The sequence below is a fragment of the Gorilla gorilla genome, chromosome 1 (genome assembly GCF_029281585.2).
Source record: "Gorilla gorilla gorilla isolate KB3781 chromosome 1, NHGRI_mGorGor1-v2.1_pri, whole genome shotgun sequence".
NCBI classification, from domain to species: Eukaryota; Metazoa; Chordata; class Mammalia; order Primates; family Hominidae; genus Gorilla; species Gorilla gorilla.
Window position 1 is genome coordinate 12,134,986 of NC_073224.2, and position 22,831 is coordinate 12,157,816.

The 22,831-nt window shown below is 39.7% G+C and overlaps 1 protein-coding gene across 17 annotated transcripts in view; it reads right to left on the reverse strand.

The window, feature by feature from the left end:
• The window catches only part of SDCCAG8 (SHH signaling and ciliogenesis regulator SDCCAG8), a 245,554-nt gene that overhangs the window by 166,929 nt on the left and 55,794 nt on the right, over window positions 1-22,831 (reverse strand). For all 17 annotated transcript variants that reach the window (XM_055380726.2, XM_004028678.5, XM_055380741.2 and 14 more), the window contains 2 exons: window positions 17,479-17,617; window positions 3,916-4,068 (listed from right to left, as the gene is read on the reverse strand). In XM_055380726.2, coding sequence (XP_055236701.2) covers window positions 3,916-4,068; window positions 17,479-17,617 — 292 coding nt within the window. The remainder of the gene's footprint in view (window positions 1-3,915; window positions 4,069-17,478; window positions 17,618-22,831) is intronic.

Consider the following 22,831-nt stretch of genomic DNA (forward strand, 5'->3'; position numbering starts at 1 on the left):
GTGGGGTGAGAAAGATGGGGGAGAAAAGGGTGACAAGATTTCTGTGCTGGATAACTGGATAAATAGTGGGTCCACTGGGATAGGAGGTGGAAAGTAAAGCTGGTTTGGGAGCTCAGTATACAGTTAAGGATCTAGAAATCAAATAGCTTTAGTCTTGAAGCTTTAGGTCCTAAGGCTATATATACATGGAATTCAAGCTATAGTTCTGCTAAAGACACCTAAATCTTTAGCTCCCTGATAAACTCCAGAACCTCCTATCAAGCTGCTTTCTGGATGTGTCTCCTTTATTGCCTCAAAGGCACTTTAAACTCAGAGTAATGTAAAAAGCACATATCATCATTCTCCCAAATCAAGAATATGAATTCAAAGAAATCATAAAAGGAAAGAGAATCTTTTAAGGAGAATAAGACTGAAAAAAAAATCAGTAAATATAGTGTAAACAGATCTTCAGTGAACATAGCAATGGTAATTTCATTGGCTGTGGCATGGAAGTTGAAATGCAGTGGGCTGAAGAGCAAGTGAGAGGTGACAAAATAAAGACAACATGTATGGACAAATCTTTCAAGAAACTCGACTATTAAGAGAAAGAGTCAAAGAGGGAGATGGAATTACTGAAGTGGTTTCCAACCTTGGCTGCACGTTGGAATCACCTAGGTGAGTTTCAAACACACTGACACCTGGATGCTCCTCTCAGACATTTTGATGTAATGGGTGTGGGGTACTGTCTGGACAATCAGATTTTTAGAACTTCTTGTGTGCCAAAAATTAAGAACCACAGATTAGAAGAAAGATCGTTCCTTTCAACAGTAAGAGACATCTGAAAGTATTTTCCTGAGGATAAGAAAGAGACTGTAGTGAAGGAAAGATTGATTCAGAAAAGTGGAACAAATGGAATGAGTTCCTTGAGGGGGTGAAAGGAGACGAGGTCCACGGGAAGGGGAAAGGATTAGGAAGACACCTTTCCCATTTAGACTGGGTTGGAATACAGGTGAAAATTTATTTTAAGGCATGGGCAAGAGAAATAGTTGAGGTGGTCATCACCCAACGGCTTCCATTTTCTTTGTTAGGTAAGTAAGGCTCTCTGCTGAGAATAAGAGGAAAAATGGTATTATAGAGAATTTGAGAAGAACAAGTGATTTGAAACAGTCTTTAAAGAAATGCATTTAAGATACCATCACTTCCCACCTGGACTACGATAATCACCTCCAGACCTGGACTACGATAATCACCTCCAGACCTGGACTACGATAATCACCTCCAGACCTGGACTACGATAATCACCTCCAGACCTGGACTACGATAATCACCTCCAGACCTGGACTACGATAATCACCTCCAGACCTGGACTACGATAATCACCTGCAGACCTGGACTACGATAATCACCTCCAGACCTGGACCGCGAAAATCACCTCCAGACCTGGACCGCGATAATCACCTCCAGACCGGGACCGTGAAAATCACCTCCAGACCTGGACCGTGATAATCACCTCCAGACCTGGACCGCAAAAATCACCTCCAGACCTGGACCGCGATAATCACCTCCAGACCGGGACCGCGATAATCACCTCCAGACTGGGACCACGATAATCACCTCCAGACCGGGACCGCGATAATCACCTCCAGACCTGGACCGTGAAAATCACCTCCAGACCTGGACCGCGATAATCACCTCCAGACCGGGACCGTGATAATCACCTCCAGACCGGGTCCGTGATAATCACCTCCAGACTGGGACCACGATAATCACCTGCAGACCTGGACAGCGATAATCACCTCCAGACCTGGACTGCGAAAATCACCTCCAGAGCTGGATTATGATAATCACCTCCAGAGCTGGATTATGATAATCACCTCCAGACCTGGACTGTGATAATCACCTCCAGACCTGGACAGTGATAATCACCTCCAGACCTGGACTGCGAAAATTACCTCCAGAGCTGGATTATGATAATCACCTCCAGACCTGGACTGTGATAGTCACCTCCAGACCTGGACTACGATAATCACCTCCAGACCTGGACTACGATAATCACCTGCAGACCTGGACTACGATAATCACCTCCAGACCTGGACAGTGATAATCACCTCCAGACCTGGACTGCGAAAATTACCTCCAGAGCTAGATTATGATAATCACCTCCAGACCTGGACTGTGATAATGACCTCCAGCTTATCTCCAGGCATCTATTCTGCTTCTCCTTCCAATCCACTGACAAAATGATTTTTCTCAAATATAAATGGCATCGTGACACTGACAAATTCAAAGCCATTCAATGGCTTTCCATCCCTTTTTGGGCAAAATTGAAAATCCTTCATATGGATTTTAAAGCCATTCATGATTCCATCCCAACATAATTCTCCAAACTCATTCCCACTACTCTGCTCCTCTCTCTCTATGCTCCAGCCATCAGGGCCTTCTCCAAATTCCTAGAAAGTGCGATGCTTTCCAGGTCCAGAGTCTTGGGTGTGTTATTTTCCTGGGCCTGAAACCCTCTTCCCCTCTTCACCTGACCACTCATCAATGCTTTCAGGTCTCATTTTCAACATCTCTTTCTCAGGAAAGTCTTTCGTGACTGCCTAGACAAGGTCAGATTCCTGTTACACATTCCTACGGTATCCTAAACCGAACCTTATGGCTTTATCACAATGATGATCGAAAACTCACTTAAGAAAACATTTGTGTAACGTCTACTTCTCCTATGAGTTTGTAAGCTTCATGAGGAAACTGCATCGTTCCTGTGACTACAACATTCCCAGCCCCTCTGGTTAACATCTGTTGAGTGTGGAATGAATAAGAGAGAGGAAGGCATAAGAGGACTGCTAGAAAGCACTGAAAGGACCGTGGACACCGAAGACCTGGAGTCTACAGCCGTGTCATCTGCAAGTCTGTGTGATTTTTACCAGCTGAGATCACTAATCCAGGGCAGAGAAGGTAGGTAGTAGGGTTTTGACAGACACAATTTTTAAAAATGGATAAGAAGACAAGGACATTTACAGGAAATGCCTGAGTTTACTCTTATTAAGACTTAAAACTCATAGGGCAGAAGTTGTGATTTTTCTCTTTACATATCTTTAGGCCTCCACATTGCTTTGCACACAGCACATACTCAGTATATACTTACTGAATAAGTTAATTATCACACATTGGAATCTGATAACAACATAGCATTTAGAGTACAAGCTGTGAGTCCACTTTTAAAAACAAACATGTAACACAGTTGTTTTGGTTACTTGATGGACCACAACTTGCTCAATTCGAGTCTAGTTAGCAATTTTAAAGCTAGGTCCCACGCAACTCTGTATTCTAGTTTGTGAACTCCTTTTCAAACACTGCTCGTTTCATGTTATCTGTTCCTTTTGCCTTAAATCTCTCCCTTCATTTGGTTACCGTCATTATTCATCATGTAATTTGTCAGAACTGATTTCATACAGAGTGCATAATCACTTTTTCTTGGTTCAAGAAAAAGTTTTCTTGAACTTTTTCTAGGTTCAGTTCCTTACAAGGAACTCATCTTCTGCATATTTAATTTAGGGGTAGGAGATAATGCAGGGTAAGTCATCTCTCCTTGATTTAGCCAAGGTTGAAATAAAATCTGGGTATCTTCATAGCACGACTCTGGGAAACACAAGAGAGGGAATCCAACAGAATGGCAGGATTTAAAGTAAATTTTGTAATTTCATTGTATGGAATCTAACTGATTATTTTATTTGAAAAGATCAGCATAAACTATTGAGAAATATATGAAAAGATAAAACATTTTTATGAATTCTAAATTATACGAAATTTAACTACTTATATAATAACAATTTTAAAATTTAAAGTTCATTCAAGAACTCCAGCCTATGGAATCATCAATGGCATCATAAAAAACCTTTCTTCTGCAATGTGGATAACAGCAGAGTCCTTAAGTACCTTTGATCCCATGTACTCCCTTTCTTTTGTTATTTCCTTTTTCATCATGTCTTTCTCAATGGCCCTTTTCTCTTGCTGAGATGCAAGTTCTTTTTCAAGTCGCTCCGCCTGCCTCTCCAGCTCCTTCCTCAACTGGTCACACTGGATTAAAGCCTGCCAGGATAGAACAGATTGAAAGAGGAGGTTAGAATTTGGAAAAAATATAGGTAAAATGACATAATTAAGCTTTAAGTATATTTAAAATAGCAAAAACTCACTATAAAGCCCATTAGAATAATTTTTTGTTTATCAATACCACTTATTGACCTAAAAGAGTATCCAAATGTTACATTTATTGACATATTTCAATTTTCATGATTAAAGCCATATTAATTAATCAATGACAAAATTCAGGTAATGAACCTTGATGAGGGCCACAGATGAGTCAGAATTTTAAAAAACGGAACCAGAAACACCAAGTGCTCTAATATTTTCAATTATATATCATGTTTATACTACACAAAATACGTAAGTATCCAATTTAACTGATTTCTTATTTGCTCATGGATAAAAATTATTGGAATACTTCAAATGATAGATCAAAATACTAAAATGAAATGTTGAATATATCATTACACACAGGCATCTTTTGTTTAATACTATATAATAATCAAGTTTCCTTAAATATAACTAAGAGAAAATTTAGTTCACTCCCCTTAAACATACAACTGAAGTAAAAATTATGTAATAATCGTAAGTTAAATGGAAAGACTCAAGACAGTATTCACTACTTAGTTTTATAAGGATCTTCCATTTCTGGTAAAGTTCATAATTGTCCTTTACTGTAAATTTCCCACTCTGCATTTCCAGAAATAAAAACTCTCTAACTTCATTTTGGCCACTTTTACAATATCTTTATTTATAACACCCAATAATGAAATATGACTTCAAAAATCCCAATTTGGGGAGGTCTTTTTTTGTATAAATATATGGGGTACAGATATAATTTAGTTACATACACAGATTGCATAGTAAAATCCCAATTTTTAAAAATCCTAATAAAAGTAAGGTACTATAGTATCTTATAGTTTTATTCCAGTGGCCCTTATGTACAATATCCACCTCACACAACCTCTCTTTCCCCCTGAAATGGTAGAAAGAACCCCAGGTCTCATATGACTTACGTGCTCTATGATTAGAAATTTCATAGTCACATTTGATTTTAATGGAGATGGAAATGGCCTCAGTAAGCACTGTAAGTTTTATGCATAGTTATGCTTCCCTCTGGTGAAAGCTATAATAAATACAGACAATAAATATCTAGGATATGTGAATTTTCCTCTCTTCATCTGGAAAGCATTAAACTCCAATTTCTTTTGGTCTCTTCTGAAAAGTTTCTATGCTCCCAGGCATAAAATATAAAGGTAAAATTCAATTGTCTCAGATTAACTAATAAACAAACACAATGAGTAAAAAGTGATTCTTCTAGGAAATTAGTCCCAAGTCAAAATTCCAGCTGAGAATGCCTGGAAAAGGAAATTTTAAATTAGATACTAGAATAAATGAAAAGGCATACTTTTTCTATAATTTAAGCCCTTGGAGCTTGAAATATGAATGAGTTCCTTTTGTGATTCAAAATGTAATTGCTCTTGTGAAAAATATTTCACATGAATCGAGTAAATGTTCATAACTCTCCCTGATATCATGAATACTACTAGTATGAATAGACAAAATGCTTACTTAATATAAACCAATACATCCAATCAGAAAGTTTTCAATTGAACAAAAACTCAGGAGTCATCATCATTAAGTATAGGAACAGCGGAAGAGACTGAAGATCTAAAACCAGGCTACCATGAAAGGCACCTACAGAATCAATTCAAAGAACTCAATCAACTAAAGAACAAGCAACAGTAAATAATCCTGGCAGGATAAGAGGTGTAATGCCAAGATAGGATGATACAGTGAAAAGCACAAAGTGAGAAACTGTAAAATCATGTAAACAAAACCACTGCTGAGGCCTTGGTTTTGTGGATGGTCTTGTCTCTATTAGGAATGGCCACCACCAATGGCTGATGATGAGTAATGGGCAACAAAACACTGAATAAAAATATTAGCTTAAAAACTGGTTATTGGCTGGGCGCGGTGGCTCACGCCTGTAATCCCAGCACTTTGGAAGCCTGAGGCGGGTGGATTGCTTGAGGTCAGGAGGTTGAGACCAGCCTGGCCAACATGGTGAAACCCCGTCCTACTAAAATATGAAAATTAGCTGAGCCAGGTGGTGCGTGCCTGTAATCCCAGCTACTAAGGAGGCTGAGGCAGGAGAATCGCTTAAACCCAGGAGGCGGAGGTTGCAGTGAGCCAAGATGGTGCCACTGCACTCCAGCCTGGGCAACAGAGTGTGACTCTGTCCCCAAAAAACACACAAAACAAACAAACAAACAAAAAACTGGTTACTGATGTCTCTTAGCGTGTAACCAACAATTCCATATTATCAAATAGCTTCTAAGGCCGGGCGTAGTGGCTCACGTCTTTAATCCCAGCACTTTGGGAGGCTGAGGCAGGCGGATCACGAGGTCAGGAGATCGAGACCATCCTGGCTAACACGGTGAAACCCTGTCTCTACTAAAAACACAAAAAATTAGCCGGGCGTGGCGGCGGGCACCTGTAGTCCCAGCTACTCAGGAGGCTGAGGCAGGAGAATGGCGTGAACCCGGGAGGCGGAGCTTGCAGTGAGCTGAGATCACGCCACTGCACTACAGCCTGGGCGACAGAGCGAGACTCCATCTCAAAAACAAACAAACAAACAAAACAAACAAACAAACAAAAATAGCTTTTACTTTTATGTGCTTTGATTTTAACGTATATGTCCGGTCACAATGAAGAAAACAGAAAAGCGTAGTAACACTTGGAATCAGAAAAATGATTTATTCTTTCTAAAGATAACTCTCTCACACTGGACCGCACATACTAAAAGATTTGGGTCTAGTAAACAATTATTTATACACTATCTCCATTAAAGCTTTCTCTTAATTCTAGAGTTTCTTCTCCTAGTTTCAGAATCCCTGTCGATTGAGTACCCCTATAACCATTCAGTAAAGACATAATAATTGACTTCTCAAAGGCTAGGTCAGTAAACAATCAACTACCATCAAATGATTATAATTTTAATTTATATAAAATTATAAATTATAATTTTATAGTAACTGAATGCTATAAACAGGCAATTACCATTAAATGATAGATCTTTATAGGTGACAAAGTTAATTTGGGGCCTGCGGCTGTTATCTCTCTCAGCAGTTCCCAAGTCCTGGCTTCTCTCCCTTTCCCTGAACACGGCCCTTTCCTTGGTGGAAATGGCTGTAGGTCTCGGGAAGTTGGGGAATTATACATTTCCCCCACCCAGCAGACTCATTCCTGAAGGTACCTTTTCTTTTCTGGGAAATTTCTTTAGCTGTGGTCATTCTGTGTTGACATATTAACACTTTTTTTCAAACACAGTTTATTGGACTTGATATTCCCAGTCCTGGTTTTATTAAGCCAAAGGGTAGGCACTACTATCTTAGGCAGTCAAAATATTTTCAAAAACACAATTTATATCTAGTCAACTAAAATTTTAAAACAGGAAACCTATTGTATGTAGATCATATAAAAGTCCTTCCCAACTGCTAGGGTTAGTTTTCAAGAAATCTTTGTGACAGAATAATTCATAACTAAGGAATTAAGATCTTATGAAAAATATACAGCTCGCACCTATAAACATGAACTTTAAAGCTTATAAACATTTTTATTTTTATGAATAAAGCCCACAAAATTAAAAAGATTAACACATTTCAAGCATCTAACTTATGAATAATGCAAACTATTGATTTTAATTTATAAACCCTTGCTAACCAGAAATTTACCAGTCTATCCCTATGTACCATTTTTCAAGATATTTACACTTCTTTTGTGACAGATAATGTGCAAATCAAGAAGCGCTATTTTCTATCCTTGTGACTATAACCAAATAGTCAATGCTTTTCTGATTTTATTTTTAATCCAGGTTTCTAATTCCTGCCTTTCTGACTCCCTGTAATCCAAGAAACAGAATAATTTGGATATTTGAAAAGGGAGAAAAAGTCTTTGTAAATATTTGTTCAACCTACCAGGCTGCTGTTTTAAAAACTAATCTTCAGAATATCACATGTAACCCATAAATATGTACAATTATTATGTATACATAATAATTAACTTTTTTTAAAAGTTCACACCACTTACCCACAAAGGTATACGGCAGGATAGGTCTTAGCAAATTGGAAATACATACTTTGTTCAAGTTGTTATGAGTAAAAAAGAAAATTTTTTTTTTCCTTAGAGGGTTATGTCATTACAGATATGCTTATGGTAACTTCACGCCACAGCCTGTGCCTTCAGGCCTTTACACATACCTCTCAACAATTTCCCTTCCAACACAAGCAGGCAGGCCTAAGGCCTGGTTAACCTTTTCACCTGCTTCGTGTAGCTTGATCAAGGTGTCTCGCAGCTTTATCAAGGTGTGACTGCAAAAGCCTCTACTTTTTCTCACCATTTAGTCCCAGGTGAATTCTTTTCCTCTTTTAAAATTATCACCAATTGAAATAACTTCCATTTTCAAACAAAAATATTTATTGAGCACCTACTAGGTGCCAGATACTTTGCTAAGTGGTATACATGGATTATTTAACCCTCTCAATACATTTTAATTGGTTCTTATCACTCAATTGAAGAAACTGGTACTTTGAGACATTCAGTAACTTGCCCAAATCAGAGACCTAGAAAGTGGTGAGAGTAGGGAGTTTATCCAAGGTAGTTCCACACAAGAATATTTGCATGGCATTATATACTTCTCAAGTTATATATTTATTTTCTTATAAAATCCTCAGGCATTTTCACTGCCACAAAGAATGTAAATATATAATTCCTTCTACTTAGCATGTGATACCCAAATGCCACACTAGATGGCAACAAACGTCAAGGAACTAAACCAAGTAACCATTTCATCACTCAGTAATATAAGTAGTTGGGTTTTAAATTAAAATATGTATACCACCTGGCTTTTTAATGCGCTTAGAAAGCAAAAAGTCTAGTGTGTTTCAACATACCTTCTAAACAAAAACTACTAGACTTGCAATACATTTTGTCCTTGCATTCATTATTACTAATTTACTGAAAATGCTATAGATTCCTAATGAACAATAGTGTTGCTTGCTCTGTTATTACATTTTTTAAAAAATTAATTACAAATTTCACATTAATAATAATTGACTTCCACTAAACAAACATTTATTGTTAATTAACACGTAAATGGTCATGTGTGAAATACAATGATAGATGTCACAGACCTGATTTCAAGGTCTTCTGGTGGAGAAAACTGTGTAAACAACTACCAAAATTATACACCACATCAATAGGAATACAGAGGAAAAAGAAGTTAATTCAAACAAGAAGGGGCTGGGGAAAACTTCAGGAAGACTGCCACTTGAGTTGAGCCTCATAGATTGAATAGATATTTCATAGATTATTACAAGGCAGAAAAATACAGCATGAGCAAATCAATGAAAATGGCCAACTGCAGGTCATGTTCTGGAAACAGTGAAGGTGACATGAAAGAGTAGAGTGAAAGAGAAGACTAGCAAAGTTAGAATGGGGCCAGATTTGTCTTTCATTCTACTGCAAGAGGGGAGCTACCTAAACAGGGAGATTTATAACTCAGGAACTATAAATGTTATGAGAGTACTGTGAAAAGTATGCTGGAATTAGATGAAATTTGAGGGAAACCAATTAGAAAGCTATTGTAATTGTCTGCATACTTGGTATAAGAATACGTGAAGTATACCACTGGACACGGTGCCTCACACCTGTAATCCCAGCACTTTGGGGGGCTAAGGAGGGAGAATCAGTTGAGCTCAGGAGTGCAAGGCTGTAGTGAGATATGACCGCACCACCGAGCCTGGGTGACAGAGTGAGGCCCTGTCTCTGAAAAAAAAAAAAGCATGTGAAGATGTGAAGACTTGAACCAGGGCAGTGGTATAAGAATGAAAAGGTAGGCATAGTTAAATAGAAATTTGACTCTGAAGAGAGAGAGAAAAGACCTTGGGAACTGATGGAATGTCAAGAGCAAGCATAGGGAAGAACCGAGATGTTTTAAAGAATGCAAGCCAGGACTGCGGTGAAGATGGTGATGCCTTTGTTTGAAGACGATCATAGAGAAAATGGTAGAAAGAAAAGGAGTGGTAGATGGGAAGGCGGAGCCAATGAACGGTTTGGTTGTGTACAGTTTCAGACGCCAGCAGTGTATCATCCATAAAAAAAGATCTAGTAGCAGCAAAACACGTAGGGCTGGGGATCAGGAGAGCAGTTAAAGCTAAAGGCATAATGTGGGTGTATTCACTGGTAATATTTGGCCACGTGAGGAGAAATGAATCCCAGGAAGTCAAGGCAACATGGGAGGAGGGCTGGGAACTAACTCTGAGGAACGTCCACACTTAAGACTTGTGGAAACCAAGAAACAAGTTAAAAGAGACTTAAGAGTAGACAAGAATGGTACAATGTGGACCCATGAGAGTAATATATCAGCTAAATCAAGGGAAAGAGATGGTATGTTATGATAGGCCAGTTAACAGGGTTCCAAATCTATAGAGTTTAAGTCCAATGAGGATTGAGATGAGGTCACTGGGTTTGGTAATCAGGAAGTGACCAGTGATCATGAAGCGAGCACTTCAGTAACATAAAATCAGGCTACAGTTTTTTCAAAGCCTGGCTGCGATGCACTCAGAAGTGAAAGGAAAGCTACCACGGTGGACAACTGTTGTGAGATGTCTGCCAGTGAAATGAGGAATGGACGGTAATAAACGGAGTGAAAGATGATCACAGGAAAGCTGCTTTTTGTTTACTTAAACAAAGGCTGTGGGCAGGATGAGGGGGAAAAACAGTGGAGAGAAAAGGATAAAGGATGCAAGAAAAATGTGATGACATAGAAGTGGAAGACATCAAAAACGGGGAGAAAGATGTTCATCTTGGGAAATAAGAGGGCCAGAAAAGAAAGGAGAAATAAGGAGAGGAGACATTCGAGGGATGAGAAGATGCTGAGGAGGCTCTTGTCAGTTGGTCCTAATCTTAGTAAAGTGAGAAGTAGGTCATCCGAAGAAAGTGACGTGCCAGCAGTGGAGTTGGAAAAGTGAAGAAAGTGGAGTTCCTGGCTAGAGTATATAAGGTCTTCAACTGCAGAGAAAAGAATTGTTCAACACTACCTACAACCACTGAAGGTGACTAGTATTACTCTTCAGTGGAACTCATTAAGTGGCTTTTTTTTTTTTTTTTTTAAGATGGAGTCTCACTCTGCTTCCAGGCTGGAGTGCAGTGGCATGATCTCAGCTCACTGCAACCTCTGACTCCTGGGTTCAAGCGATTCTCCTGCCTCAGCCTCCCGAGTAGCTGGGACTACAGGCGCACACCACCATGCCCAGTTAATTTTTGTATTTTTAGTAGAGACGGGGTCTCACCATGTTGGCCAGGATGGTCTCAATCTCTTGACCTCGTGATCTGCCTGCCTCAGCCTCCCAAAGTGCTGAGATTACAGGCGTGAGCCACTGCGCCCGGCTATTAAGTGGCTTTGTTAAATGACTTCCTTTAGCAATGCTTGGGAGGTTCAAACTAGCCATTAAAAAAAAAAAAGTGTGATTGGGCCTAATTTTCACTGGGTACTTTTGCTGGCAAAGTAGGTAAGCTGGAAAGATAAGAATAAAGGAACTGTAGAGTGCTAGTGAGAACTGAGTTGCAATTTCCTTCCTCAGTGGATATTTACTGAGTACCTATTTATTATGTGTTGAGATCTACGCAAGATGCTATGGATTTAACAGTGATCAGGGTGGAGAAATTCCGTAAGACCAGAGATTTTGTAACCAAGGGACTAGTGCAGACTGATTAACCATTGTTTAAGTTATTACAGATAGCACTGAGCCAAAATTGCAAGTCATGTAGTCCAGGCATGTGCAATGGGAAAAAGCTTTAACCTCCTAATTGTTTTTACTTTATTTTTAATTTTTGTTGAGTACATAGTAGATGCATATATTTGTGGGGTACATGAGAGGTTTAACCTCCTCATTGTGATTACCACCACCCTGGCAGACTGGCTGCACTGGTATCACCTGGGGCTACTTAGAAACACCTCTGAAACCAATCTTCCTGATCTTGCCGCAGAACGAGGAGACAGATTTGAGTGTGACCTCTTGCCTCCTTGCCAGTCAACTTGCAATAAAGCCTTTTCTTTTCTTAAAAGCCAGTGCCATAGCATTGGCTTCTATGTGCATAGGGAAGCAAGCCCTTGGCTTGGTGACAATTTTAAAGTTTAACAGAGATTTCTCAAAGAACTTAATATACAGCCATCATTCAACACAGCAATCCCATTCCTGGGTATATACCCAAAGGGATATATAACATTATACCAAAAAGATACATCAACTCAAATGTTCATCACTGCCTTATTCACAATAGCAAAGACATGGAGGCCGGGCATGGTGGCTCACGCCAGTAATCCCGGCACTTTGGGAGGCGGAGGCGGGTGGATCACTTGAGGTCAGGAGTTCAATACCAGCCTGGCCAACATGGCAAAACGCTGTCTTTACTAAAAACACAAAAATTAGCCAGGCGTGATGGTGCACACCTGTAATCCCAGCTACTCGGGAGGCTGAGACAGAAGAATCGCTTGAATCTGGAGGCGGAGGTTACAGTGAACCAAGATCACACCACTGCACTCCAGCTTGGGAGACAGAACAAGATTCTATCTCAAAAAAAAAGACATGGAATCAACTTAGGTGCCCATAAATAGCAGATTGGATAAAGAAAATGTGGTACATATACACCAGGGAATGTATACATCCATAAAAAAGAATGAAATCATGCGCTTTGCAGCAACATAGATGTAGCTGGAAGACATAATCCTAAGCAAAGTAATGCGGTAACAGGAAACCAAACACCATATGCTCTCATTTATAAATGGGAGCTAAACATTGTGTACACATGGACATAAGCGTGGCAGCAACAGACACTGCAGATAACTTGGGGGGAGGAGAGAGGGGGGCATGGGCTGGAAAAGTACCTATGGGGCACTATGCTCAGTACCTGGGTCCACCATGTAACAATCCTACACCTGTACCCCTCTTTCGAAAATAAAAGCTGAAATATTTTTTTAAAAGTTTAATGAAGGATACAGACAAACAAGCAATAATAATACATTTTGATAAATGCTATATAAGTAGTGGTTCTCAAATGGGGGTAAATTTGCCCTCCAGAGGACATTTGGCAATGTATGGAGACATCTTCAGTTGTCACAACTTGGGGGAGGAGGGTAAGCTTCTGGCACTGAGTAGGTAGAGGCTTCTAAACATCCTACAATGTGCAGAACAGCATCCAAAACAAAGAGTTACATAGCCCAAAATGTCAATAGCACCAAGGTTGAAAAACCCTGCTATAAAGGCATATAAAGGGTACATCGAATCTAGACAGAGGAGATAAGAGGTTTCCTAGAGGGAGTACCATGTAGGCTAAGATAAGTAAGGCTAGAGTAATATACAGGCAGTGGAGCAGAGAAGAATGCACATGGCACATACAAAGACTCGGAGGCTGGAGAGAGGATGGGATAATCAGCAGGGTTATCACCACCACCGCTATTTATCGAGAAAATATTTTGTGCCTGCCTGGGTTTGTATAAGATAACCAATATACATTTTAAAATGCAGTCCTCATTCACAATCCTAGGAGTCACATATTTCTCCATTTTACAGATGAGGAAAAACTGGGGCACAGAGAAGTTAAAGTAACTCGTCCAAGGTCACACAGCCAGTGAATGGTGGGGCCAGAAGTTGAATCTAAATCTGGCTAACTCTAGTAAGCCCATGTTCACCCCCTAAACCCTCCTGCCTTTGACGATAGCTGAGTGTACTGGGAGACAGGGCGCGAGAGGAGGAAAGAAGCAGCAGCCTTGGAGGGCAAAAGGGAGCCACATTAGAACAGACCACGGGCATGGGAAAGAATGTGGAGACTGTCTTGAAGGCAGTGAAAATTCACCGAAGGATTTTAAATCAGTCACATGATCAAATGTGTCTTTAAGAAAGATCGCTTCTGGCTGCAGTGCAGGGAGTGGAACGAAGGAGGGAGGCAAGCTAGGAAGAAGTGTAATAGATAAATCCAGAGATTACTTAGCTTCCATAAGAAAAGTGTTAATGAGGGAAAGAATTCAAGAAAACGTTAGAAACTCAGATCTGTACTTAGTGACTGGTTAAAAGTTAGGGGTGAAGGACAGGGTGAAATCCAGTTTTCTGATCAGAGCATGTTAGTGAATAAAAGTGCCATCCAGTAAGAGAATACAGAAGGGGCAGCAGATTTGGGAGAGTGAATATGTGAGTTCAATTTGAGATGGTAAAATTTATATTTAAATGGGAAGAAAAGAAGACCAGCCTGGACACAACAGATAAAATGAGAGATAAAAAGAAAGAATGCTGAAGAACTAGAGGCGAAAATGAAGACATGGAGTAGATTTAACTTTGATAGGGAGGAAAGAAGAGCAAAGGCCCTAGTCAGGGAGTGTGGTTTCAGAGAGATCTTAGGGGCATTTCAGTTCATGCAGGACGTTAGCGTAGAAGTAGGGGATATAGTAGAGTTAAGGAAGCTGAAGAGTATTAGCATTTTGTGTATCAGCAACATGGAAATTCAAACATTTAAGGATGATGAAAGAGATAGAATGAAGAGGAAAAGGGTCAGATGTTAAAACTTTTAAAAAGGGGCCAGGCGCGGTGGCTCACACCTGTAATCCCAGCACTTTGGGAGGCCAAGATGGGTGCATCACCTGAGCTCAGGAGTTCGAGACCAGCCTGGCCAACATTGTGAAGCCTCGTCTCTACTAAAAAAACAAAATTAGCCAGGCATGGTGGCGCATGCCTGTAATCCCAGCTACTTGGGAGGCTGAGGTGGGAGAATCACTTGATTCCAGGAAGCTGAGGTTACAGTGAGCTGAGATTGCGCCATTGCATTCCAGCCTGGGCAACAAGAATGAAACTCTGTCTCAAAAAAATGATAATAAAAATAAAAATAAAATAAAATAGAAAGGGTCAAAGAGCGCCTTCTCAATTGAGAGATTTTATTGATTAGGGAGAAGAGAGACAACACTGATTTCAAAGAGGAGTGTGATATGGTTTGGATACCTGTCCTCTCCAAATCTCTCATGTTGAAATGTGACTTCCAGTGTTGGAGGTGGGGCCTGGTGGGAGGTGTTTGGGTCATGGGGGTGGATCCCTCATGAATGGCTTGGTGCCCTGTTAGTTATCCTGAGGTCTGATTGTTAGAAAGAGCCTGGTCCCTCTCCTCCTCGCTCAGTCCTGCTCCCTTGTGAGGCTTGCTCCCCTCTGCCTGCTGTCAGAGTGAAATCTTCCTGAGGCCTTACCAGAAGCATATGTTGGCACCATGCTTCGTATGCAGCCTGCACAACATGAGCCAAAATAAACCACTTACTTCTCTTTATAAATTACCAATCTCTGCTCTTTCTTTATAGCAATGCAAAACAGATTAACACAGAGCGGTAGCTTAATTTCAAAGACGAATAGGACCTGAGAGTAAGGGCCAAAACAAAGCCCTGGAAATGGCAGTCAGGAGTGAAGTAACTGCGGTTTCCTCCATCACACCCACCTGAGACGACCTGACTGACACAAGAGCCTTCACTGAAGGTTTTGAAAGTCATGGTATCGAGGGACAGCTAGAGCTCACAACAAATGAAGAAACAGGAGAGTCTGAGGAAACAGTATGTTGGGGAGTTTGGTCATAACTGAACCTAAGTTTCAGAAGCCATGAGGGTCAAATGGGAAGAGTTATGGATGAACTGGATAAAGACAAATGGACATAGCAATGGCTGACAAGAGGCTTAATGCAGAATTGAATAGCCCTAATTTTTTTTTAACTTTTATTTTAGGTTCGGGGGTACATGTGAAGGTTTGTTACATAGGCAAACTCATGTCACGGGGTTTTGTTATACAGATTATTTTATCACCCAGGTATTAAGCCCAGTACCCAATAGTGATCTCTTCTGCTCCTCTCCCTCCTCCCACCCTATATCCTCAAGGAGATGCCACTGTCTGTGGTTTCCTACTTTGTGCTCATAAGTTCTTATCATTTAGCTCCCACTTATAAGTAAGAATATGTAGTATTTGGCTTTCTGTTCCTGCGTTAGTTTGCTAAGGATAACTGTCTCTGGCTCCATGCATGTTCCTGCAAAAGATCTGATCTCACTCTTTTTATGGCTGCATACTATTCCATGGTGTCTATGTTCCATATTTTCTTTATACAATCTGTCAGTGATGAACATTTAGATTGATTCCGTCAATTTCGGTTGATTCCATCAATTCCATTGTTTACGTTTGCTATTGTGAAGGGTGCTGCAATGACCATTCACATGCATGTGTCTTTGCAGCAGAATGATTTATATTCCTCTGGGCATATACTCAGTAATGTAGCCCTAATATTTTAATAAAACACTGAGATTCGTATATGGTTTAGACCAGTGCTATCCAACAAAACTTTTCATGATAATGAAAATGCTCTATATCTTCACTGTCCAATATTTGCTACACGTGGCCATTAAGAACTTGAATTGTATGCTAGTGTGTCTAGGGAAAATACATGCAACTTTAACGGATTACGGTGTGGCCCCCAAATACAGTAATGAATCAACAGTAACCTCCTATTCTTCAAAGTGCCTGTAACACCGTCTGATCACTAAGTATAAACTGTTATTCTCATTAAATATGTTTGAGTTACCTTACAGTAAGTCCAGACTCAAAGATGCTATTAAGACCGGGCGCAGTGGCTCACGCCTGTAATCTCAGCACTTTGGGAGGACGAGGTGGGCAGATCACCTGAGGTCATGAGTTCCAGACCAGCCTGGCTAACATGGTGAAACCCCATCTCTGCTAAAAATACAAAAATTAGCTGGGCATGATGGCCCGTGTCTGTAATCCCAGCTACTTGGGAGGCTGAGGCAGGAGAATCACTTGAACCCAGGAGGAAGAGGTTGCTGTGAGCCGAAATCGTGCCATTGCACTCCAGCCTGGGCGACAGGGCAAGACTGTCTCAAAAAAAAAAAAAAAAAAATGCTACTAAATATGTATATATTATTGTCTTTGGTATATTTGGATTTTCTCCAAACTTCCCAATTATTGAGGAAAAACATTTGTCTTTAGTCATATACGAACATATACAAACTAATGCCTGGGTGTTAAGATTTTTGCAGCATTGCAAATTATCAGCAAATAAAAAGATTAAGCATATAGATCTCTCAAAGTATTATACTGTACTACATTCTCTGAACAGTGATACAACAACACTATTTGCAGAGGAGTAAGAATTCTCCAAATAGCAAATTTGTTTAATTCAGAAAAGTCAACATTAACAGATTGATAATTCACTTTGTCTGTTTGAAAAACAGAGTTTAGTTATAGAAGAATAACCAAACAAATACTCAGAAGAAAAAAGAAAAAAAAAAGAAAGACACTTTTATTTGCATCTTATTAGACTTGCCTTGGTTTTTTCAAAATTGGCTTCCTCAGATATTTGCAAAACTTGTTTCACCTGTTCATAAGCACTTGCTTCTCTTTGCTGCGTATCTGCCAAGCTGCTCCTTACGGAAACCAGTGCAGACATCAAGTCATCTCTTTCTCTGTCAGCACAAAAAGAACATTCAAAACAAGAAATGATCAAACGATCCTGTCCTCATAAGTCAGGGAGAGAAAAGCATTAATATGTATTAGAAGAGCCAGGGTAGGCCGGCTGAGCACATATGAAATAAAGCACACCCCAGAGAAAGACCCTCTGTCCTCACTTGGCGAGCGGTGGGTGGAGCAGCCAGAAAGGCTAAGAGCCTTCGTGGCAGGACGGCATCTGTGCGGGACAATCATCTATTGTGGAGAGGGCTGCAGGGGAAAGCCCAGAGAAGAGCAAATTAGTTTTTTAAAAGTGGGGGGAGGTGCTGAAAAGGAAAAATGCAGCAAAGTAGGGAAGGTACGAATTGTAAATCAAGGTAGCAGTCAACATTTTAAGGAAGGACTGAGGCTTTGTCCATGCAGCAGATTCTCCTCTCATTTACTTGAACAAATATATGTCCTTTCCTTTTTATCTTTCTCCACAATCCTCTTTTTTGCACTTCTCTTTCAATTACATTCTTTCAGTGACTTATGAACACTTGTTGTTGTTCAATGATTAGTACTGTTGAACTCCTCCAATCTCCTGGCTATGCATATAACATTCACAATTTAACACAATCTTTCCCCACTGGGTTTGATCATTGCCAAGACCCACCCTTCTTCAGCAATTCTCAGAAGTACTCTATCCCAAGCTGTTTATTGGGAGTAGAAGTGAACCAAATGCCAAAATGCTCTGGCATGTAAAATAGCAAGGATACAATCTCATTGATTAAATAAGTCCCATATAAAATATTCTAGGATATTTGCAATTTATCAACTGAATAAAAATATCCAGTAGACAAAGAGAAAGTGAGGCAGGAAACTTTCAAGACACAAAAAGCAAAAAATGTATGCTGGACTGTTACACATGGTATTCCCTGTTTTGTTAAAGAGTTGAAGACTAAACCACGGTTTCAAATTCAGTTGAAATAAATGCTTGCAGTTTCCTTTTCATTGCCAAGGTCTAAACTATGAGAAAAGGGCCAACTATGATTTTTTTTTTAATTAGCAAGTTTTAAAGAGTCATAGTGTAGAGGATTATAAACTCTGCTTGAATTACTTTCAGAATTAACCAATGATTCAATTTAAAACATCTCTTAAAGGTAAAATAAACTATTTGTGGTATTTGGAAAGCAGCCACATTTGAAGAAACATGTAATACTGAACAAAGTTACAATTATTAGCAGTTTCATAAAAGCCCTTTTTGTTTAAAAAAGAATAAGTTGCTGCAAATATAAAATTCATGGAAGCAGAGTGATCTTCACTTTAGAATTTCCTGATTTGTTTTAAATTGATAAAAATAATTTTTCTTCCAAGGAAATGAAAAAAGAAGTAAATTGTTTTAATCGAATATAATCAAACACAATTACTATGTTAAAAAGTGGAAGAATCAAGGCAAGATTAAATTATCCTAGTTAAGTAAAAAAATAAACACCAGCAAAATTGAATATGTGTCTATTTGCATTTCCATAAAAGTTCTATTACGTAAAAGGGGTCTAGCTTTATCAAGGATATACAATCCAGTTAGGATCTATGATTCTAAAAGAAAAGAAAAATTCACTCTTTAAGGACAGCAAGTCAATATAGGCATCTTACAGTCACCTTTCTTAAATCACTAAGACTTAATGAAGAGCAAAAGTAACTATTCAATGAGATTCTTATCTGTTTCTGATACCATGCAGTCACCAAAGCCAAAGTTCCAAGGAAAAAGAATGAACAAAAAAGTCCAGGCGCAGTGGCTCATGCCTGTAATTCCAACACTTTGGGAGGCCGAGGTGGGCGGATCACTTGAGGTCAGGAGTTCCAGACCAGCCTGACCAACATGCTGAAACTCTGTCTCTATTAAAAATACAAAAATTAGCTGGGTGTGGTAGTGCGCACCTGTGGTCCCAGCTACTTGGGAGGCTGAGGCATAAGAATTCCTTGAACCTGGGAGGTGGAAGTTGCAGTGAGCTGAGATCGTGCCACTGCACTCTAGCCTAGGTGACAGAGCAAGACTCCATCTCAAAAAAGAATGATCAAAAAAGCTCCATGTTTATAAGTATGCAAACAGACAGATCCACAACAGGATAAAAATCTAACAAACTTGCTGCTTATGGGAAACTTATGTTTAATAGACTTTATCTCTTTTCAGAATATCCTCTTGTCAAGAGTAGTGTTTGTCACACAGTAGATGCTCAACAGAATAAACAACAAGAAAACAAATAAATGAATAAAGAGTCTGCTATAGGATGGTGTCAAAAGAGGTGAGGTAAAGCTCCCTCTCAGTTCTAATATTTCATGATCTAAACTGAAAACATTACCTATTTTGAATTAGAAACTAGAGTTCAGTCGTTCTGGTTCAAAAGTGTTTCAGAATATTAACTCACCAAATTTAGACTATGGAACCACAGAAAATTATCAAAGATAAAACTCCAATATACAGATGTCTTGTTAGGCCCATCATTCCACAGTGAGACCACAAAACGATTACACTCAAACTCCACGTAACCACTGGGCTGACACACTCCTCCTTTCTGTAAGGCAAATGCAACGCATGCTTCAAGGTAGCTTTGAGCCCACCTGGGAAGCTTGCAGGTAGGTAGTCATTTTGGCAATTTAGGATTATCTCATTCACTCAGGTGTTACTAAATCTTGGTTTTGGTTTGGTTTTGTTTTGACTCAGCCAGTCCACATAACAAATAGCAGCAAGCAACCCCACAAATAATTTTTTTAGAAAGAGCCCTGGGCTGGCAGTCCCCTCTCCTCAACACAAGGCCTTGCTTCCTACTCCATTCCTGTGGCCATCTGGCTTCATCTTGTCTGAGCTTTCATTTTTTAGCCCACTTATCCCCTGGGACTAACAGTGCTACTTATATAATCTGCCTTTCAGAAACAGCCGATTCCAGCCACCCAGGGTAACTGCCCAGTTAGCTACAGTCCTGCTCTAGATCCCGCAGTCCACAGGTCCAGCCCAGAGCCACACCTGAATGAGGCTCTCACAATGGGAAGCTGTACAGACACATGTGGCATATCAATGTGAGAGTGAAAGGGCAGTTCTCCAAATTACCACCCTCCATGGCAAATGTTCTGTGAGTGCTTGGAAACACCATGTGAATGTGTTGATGAATGTAATCAATGAGCTTCTTGACGCAAAGCCAGCAACACTGTGTTAACCCTGCAACATTCCATGATCCAGATGAAAGAGCAGCTGAGGCAGAAAGATGACGTAAAGATCATGAGTGTTCTGGGGTGAAAAGCATGTACTTACACGCACTAATGAGCATGTAATATTTAAGAAACTTAGTGCAGCAATCAGGGCCAAAAGGACTGAGAAAGTCCCTTAACAATCTCAGCCAAGTTTATAAGCAAAAAAGTTGGTCTAATGTATATGCATGAGCTCCACCTTGAAATGTGGAGTGGCTAAGAAATGTCTTATAATTTCTAAATTACTCCAGTTATTATTAATTTTAAGCATTATTAGGCATCACTAATAAGTGTTACTACACCGTTTTTAAAAAGAAAGTCTAGAAGGCTGACTACAACATTTCTTTGTTCCTCATTTCTGGGAAGTTCCTGCTGTAGTCTTTTAAAGCCAGCTATGCAGAGCAGGCCAATGATCCACTCCAAAATCACAAGCTGGACTAAAGCCCCAGAAAAGTACCCTTGGAATTTTTTCTCTTTTTTGAAAAGTATAGTGAAACTTCTCCAAGGTACTGTGAGCTACAGAAAGGAATTTAAGCAGGTCCATCTTGATTACCATGTGAAGGTACTTTGATCATTAAGCAAGAAAAAGAGGTTACTGTTACTCTTACCTCCCTTATGGCATAAAGAGGCCAAGTGAAAGGCGAAAGGTCAGAAACAATATGAAGACTTCAAATCAACATAAAAAATATATCCAATGTCATCAACAGTTGTTAAGTATATTCTCCAAAAAGTCCTTGAGTCCTAAGAAACCACCAGAAACATATGGGTGGCCTGGTCTCCAAGTCATGCCTGATCTCCTCCTTGTCAACTGTACAAGCCATTCTTTTTTTTTTTTTTTTTTGGAGACAGGGTCTTCCTCTGTTGCCCAGGCTGGGGTGCAGTGGCGCAATCTTGGCTCACTGCAACCTCCGCCTCCCAGGTTCAAGCAATTCTCCTGCCTCAGCCTCCCAGGTAACTGGGATTACAGACGTGCACCACCACATCCAGCTATTTTTGTATTTTTAGTAGAGATGGGGTTTCACCATGATGGCCAGGCTGGTCTCAAACTCCTGATCTCAAGTGATCCACCTGCCTCAGCCTCCCAAAGTGCTGGGATTACAGGTGTGAGCCACCATGCCCGGCCATCAAGCCATTCTTGTTTCATGAATGTATATTCAAAATAGTAAACGCTAAAGGATGCAACAAAGGAGCTGAAAGCTGCTGTCACAATACCACATTTACAAGGAAACTTTTGATTTATCATATTTAAGGTATCATTTTTAAACATTCCATGTTAAAGTCATTCAGGTAATATGATAACAGCTTATGGAGGGGTCAGGCTTCTAACTATACATAAAACTAGAAATCCAAACCCAAAAGGTGCTGGACACTCTTCAAAGTTAGCATAGCACTCAATATTCAGCACTCTGCATTAGTTAAGTTAGGCCAAGAGAATGATAAAGAAGAAGAATTCATTGACAATAAAAGCAGAATCCGCTCAGTGTTAATAGGTTTAATATCCTTTCTGTCATTAATGCAGAACATGAGACAATGATATGCTGACAAGGCAGAAAATTGAACTAAGTAGGTTGACATTTACTTTAAGAGGCTAAGAGCTCAAATTTAGGATAGAGACAAAGGAATACATAACTGATCAAGAATCTTAATTTCTGAATGACTGCCAGGCTTGGAAGTAACCGAAACATTATAGCTTCCTTTAAAAATATTTTTTCATAATCTAGAATGATAATATAAAAGGCAACATAATAACTTGTTATTTCTTGGCTGAGTTTTTTTTTTTTTTAATTTTTAAATTTTTTGTAGAGACAGGGTTTCCCTATGTTGCCCAGACTGGTCTCAAACACCTGGCCTCAAGTGATCCTCCTGCATCAGGCTCCCAAAGTGCTGGGATTACAGGCATGAGCCACTGTGCCTGGCTTATTAGTTTTGCTAGACTACCTAGTTTTAAGCCCTGCCTCTTTTTATGTGCAACTTTTAATATGCTTTCCTCTTTCTAAAATTAATTT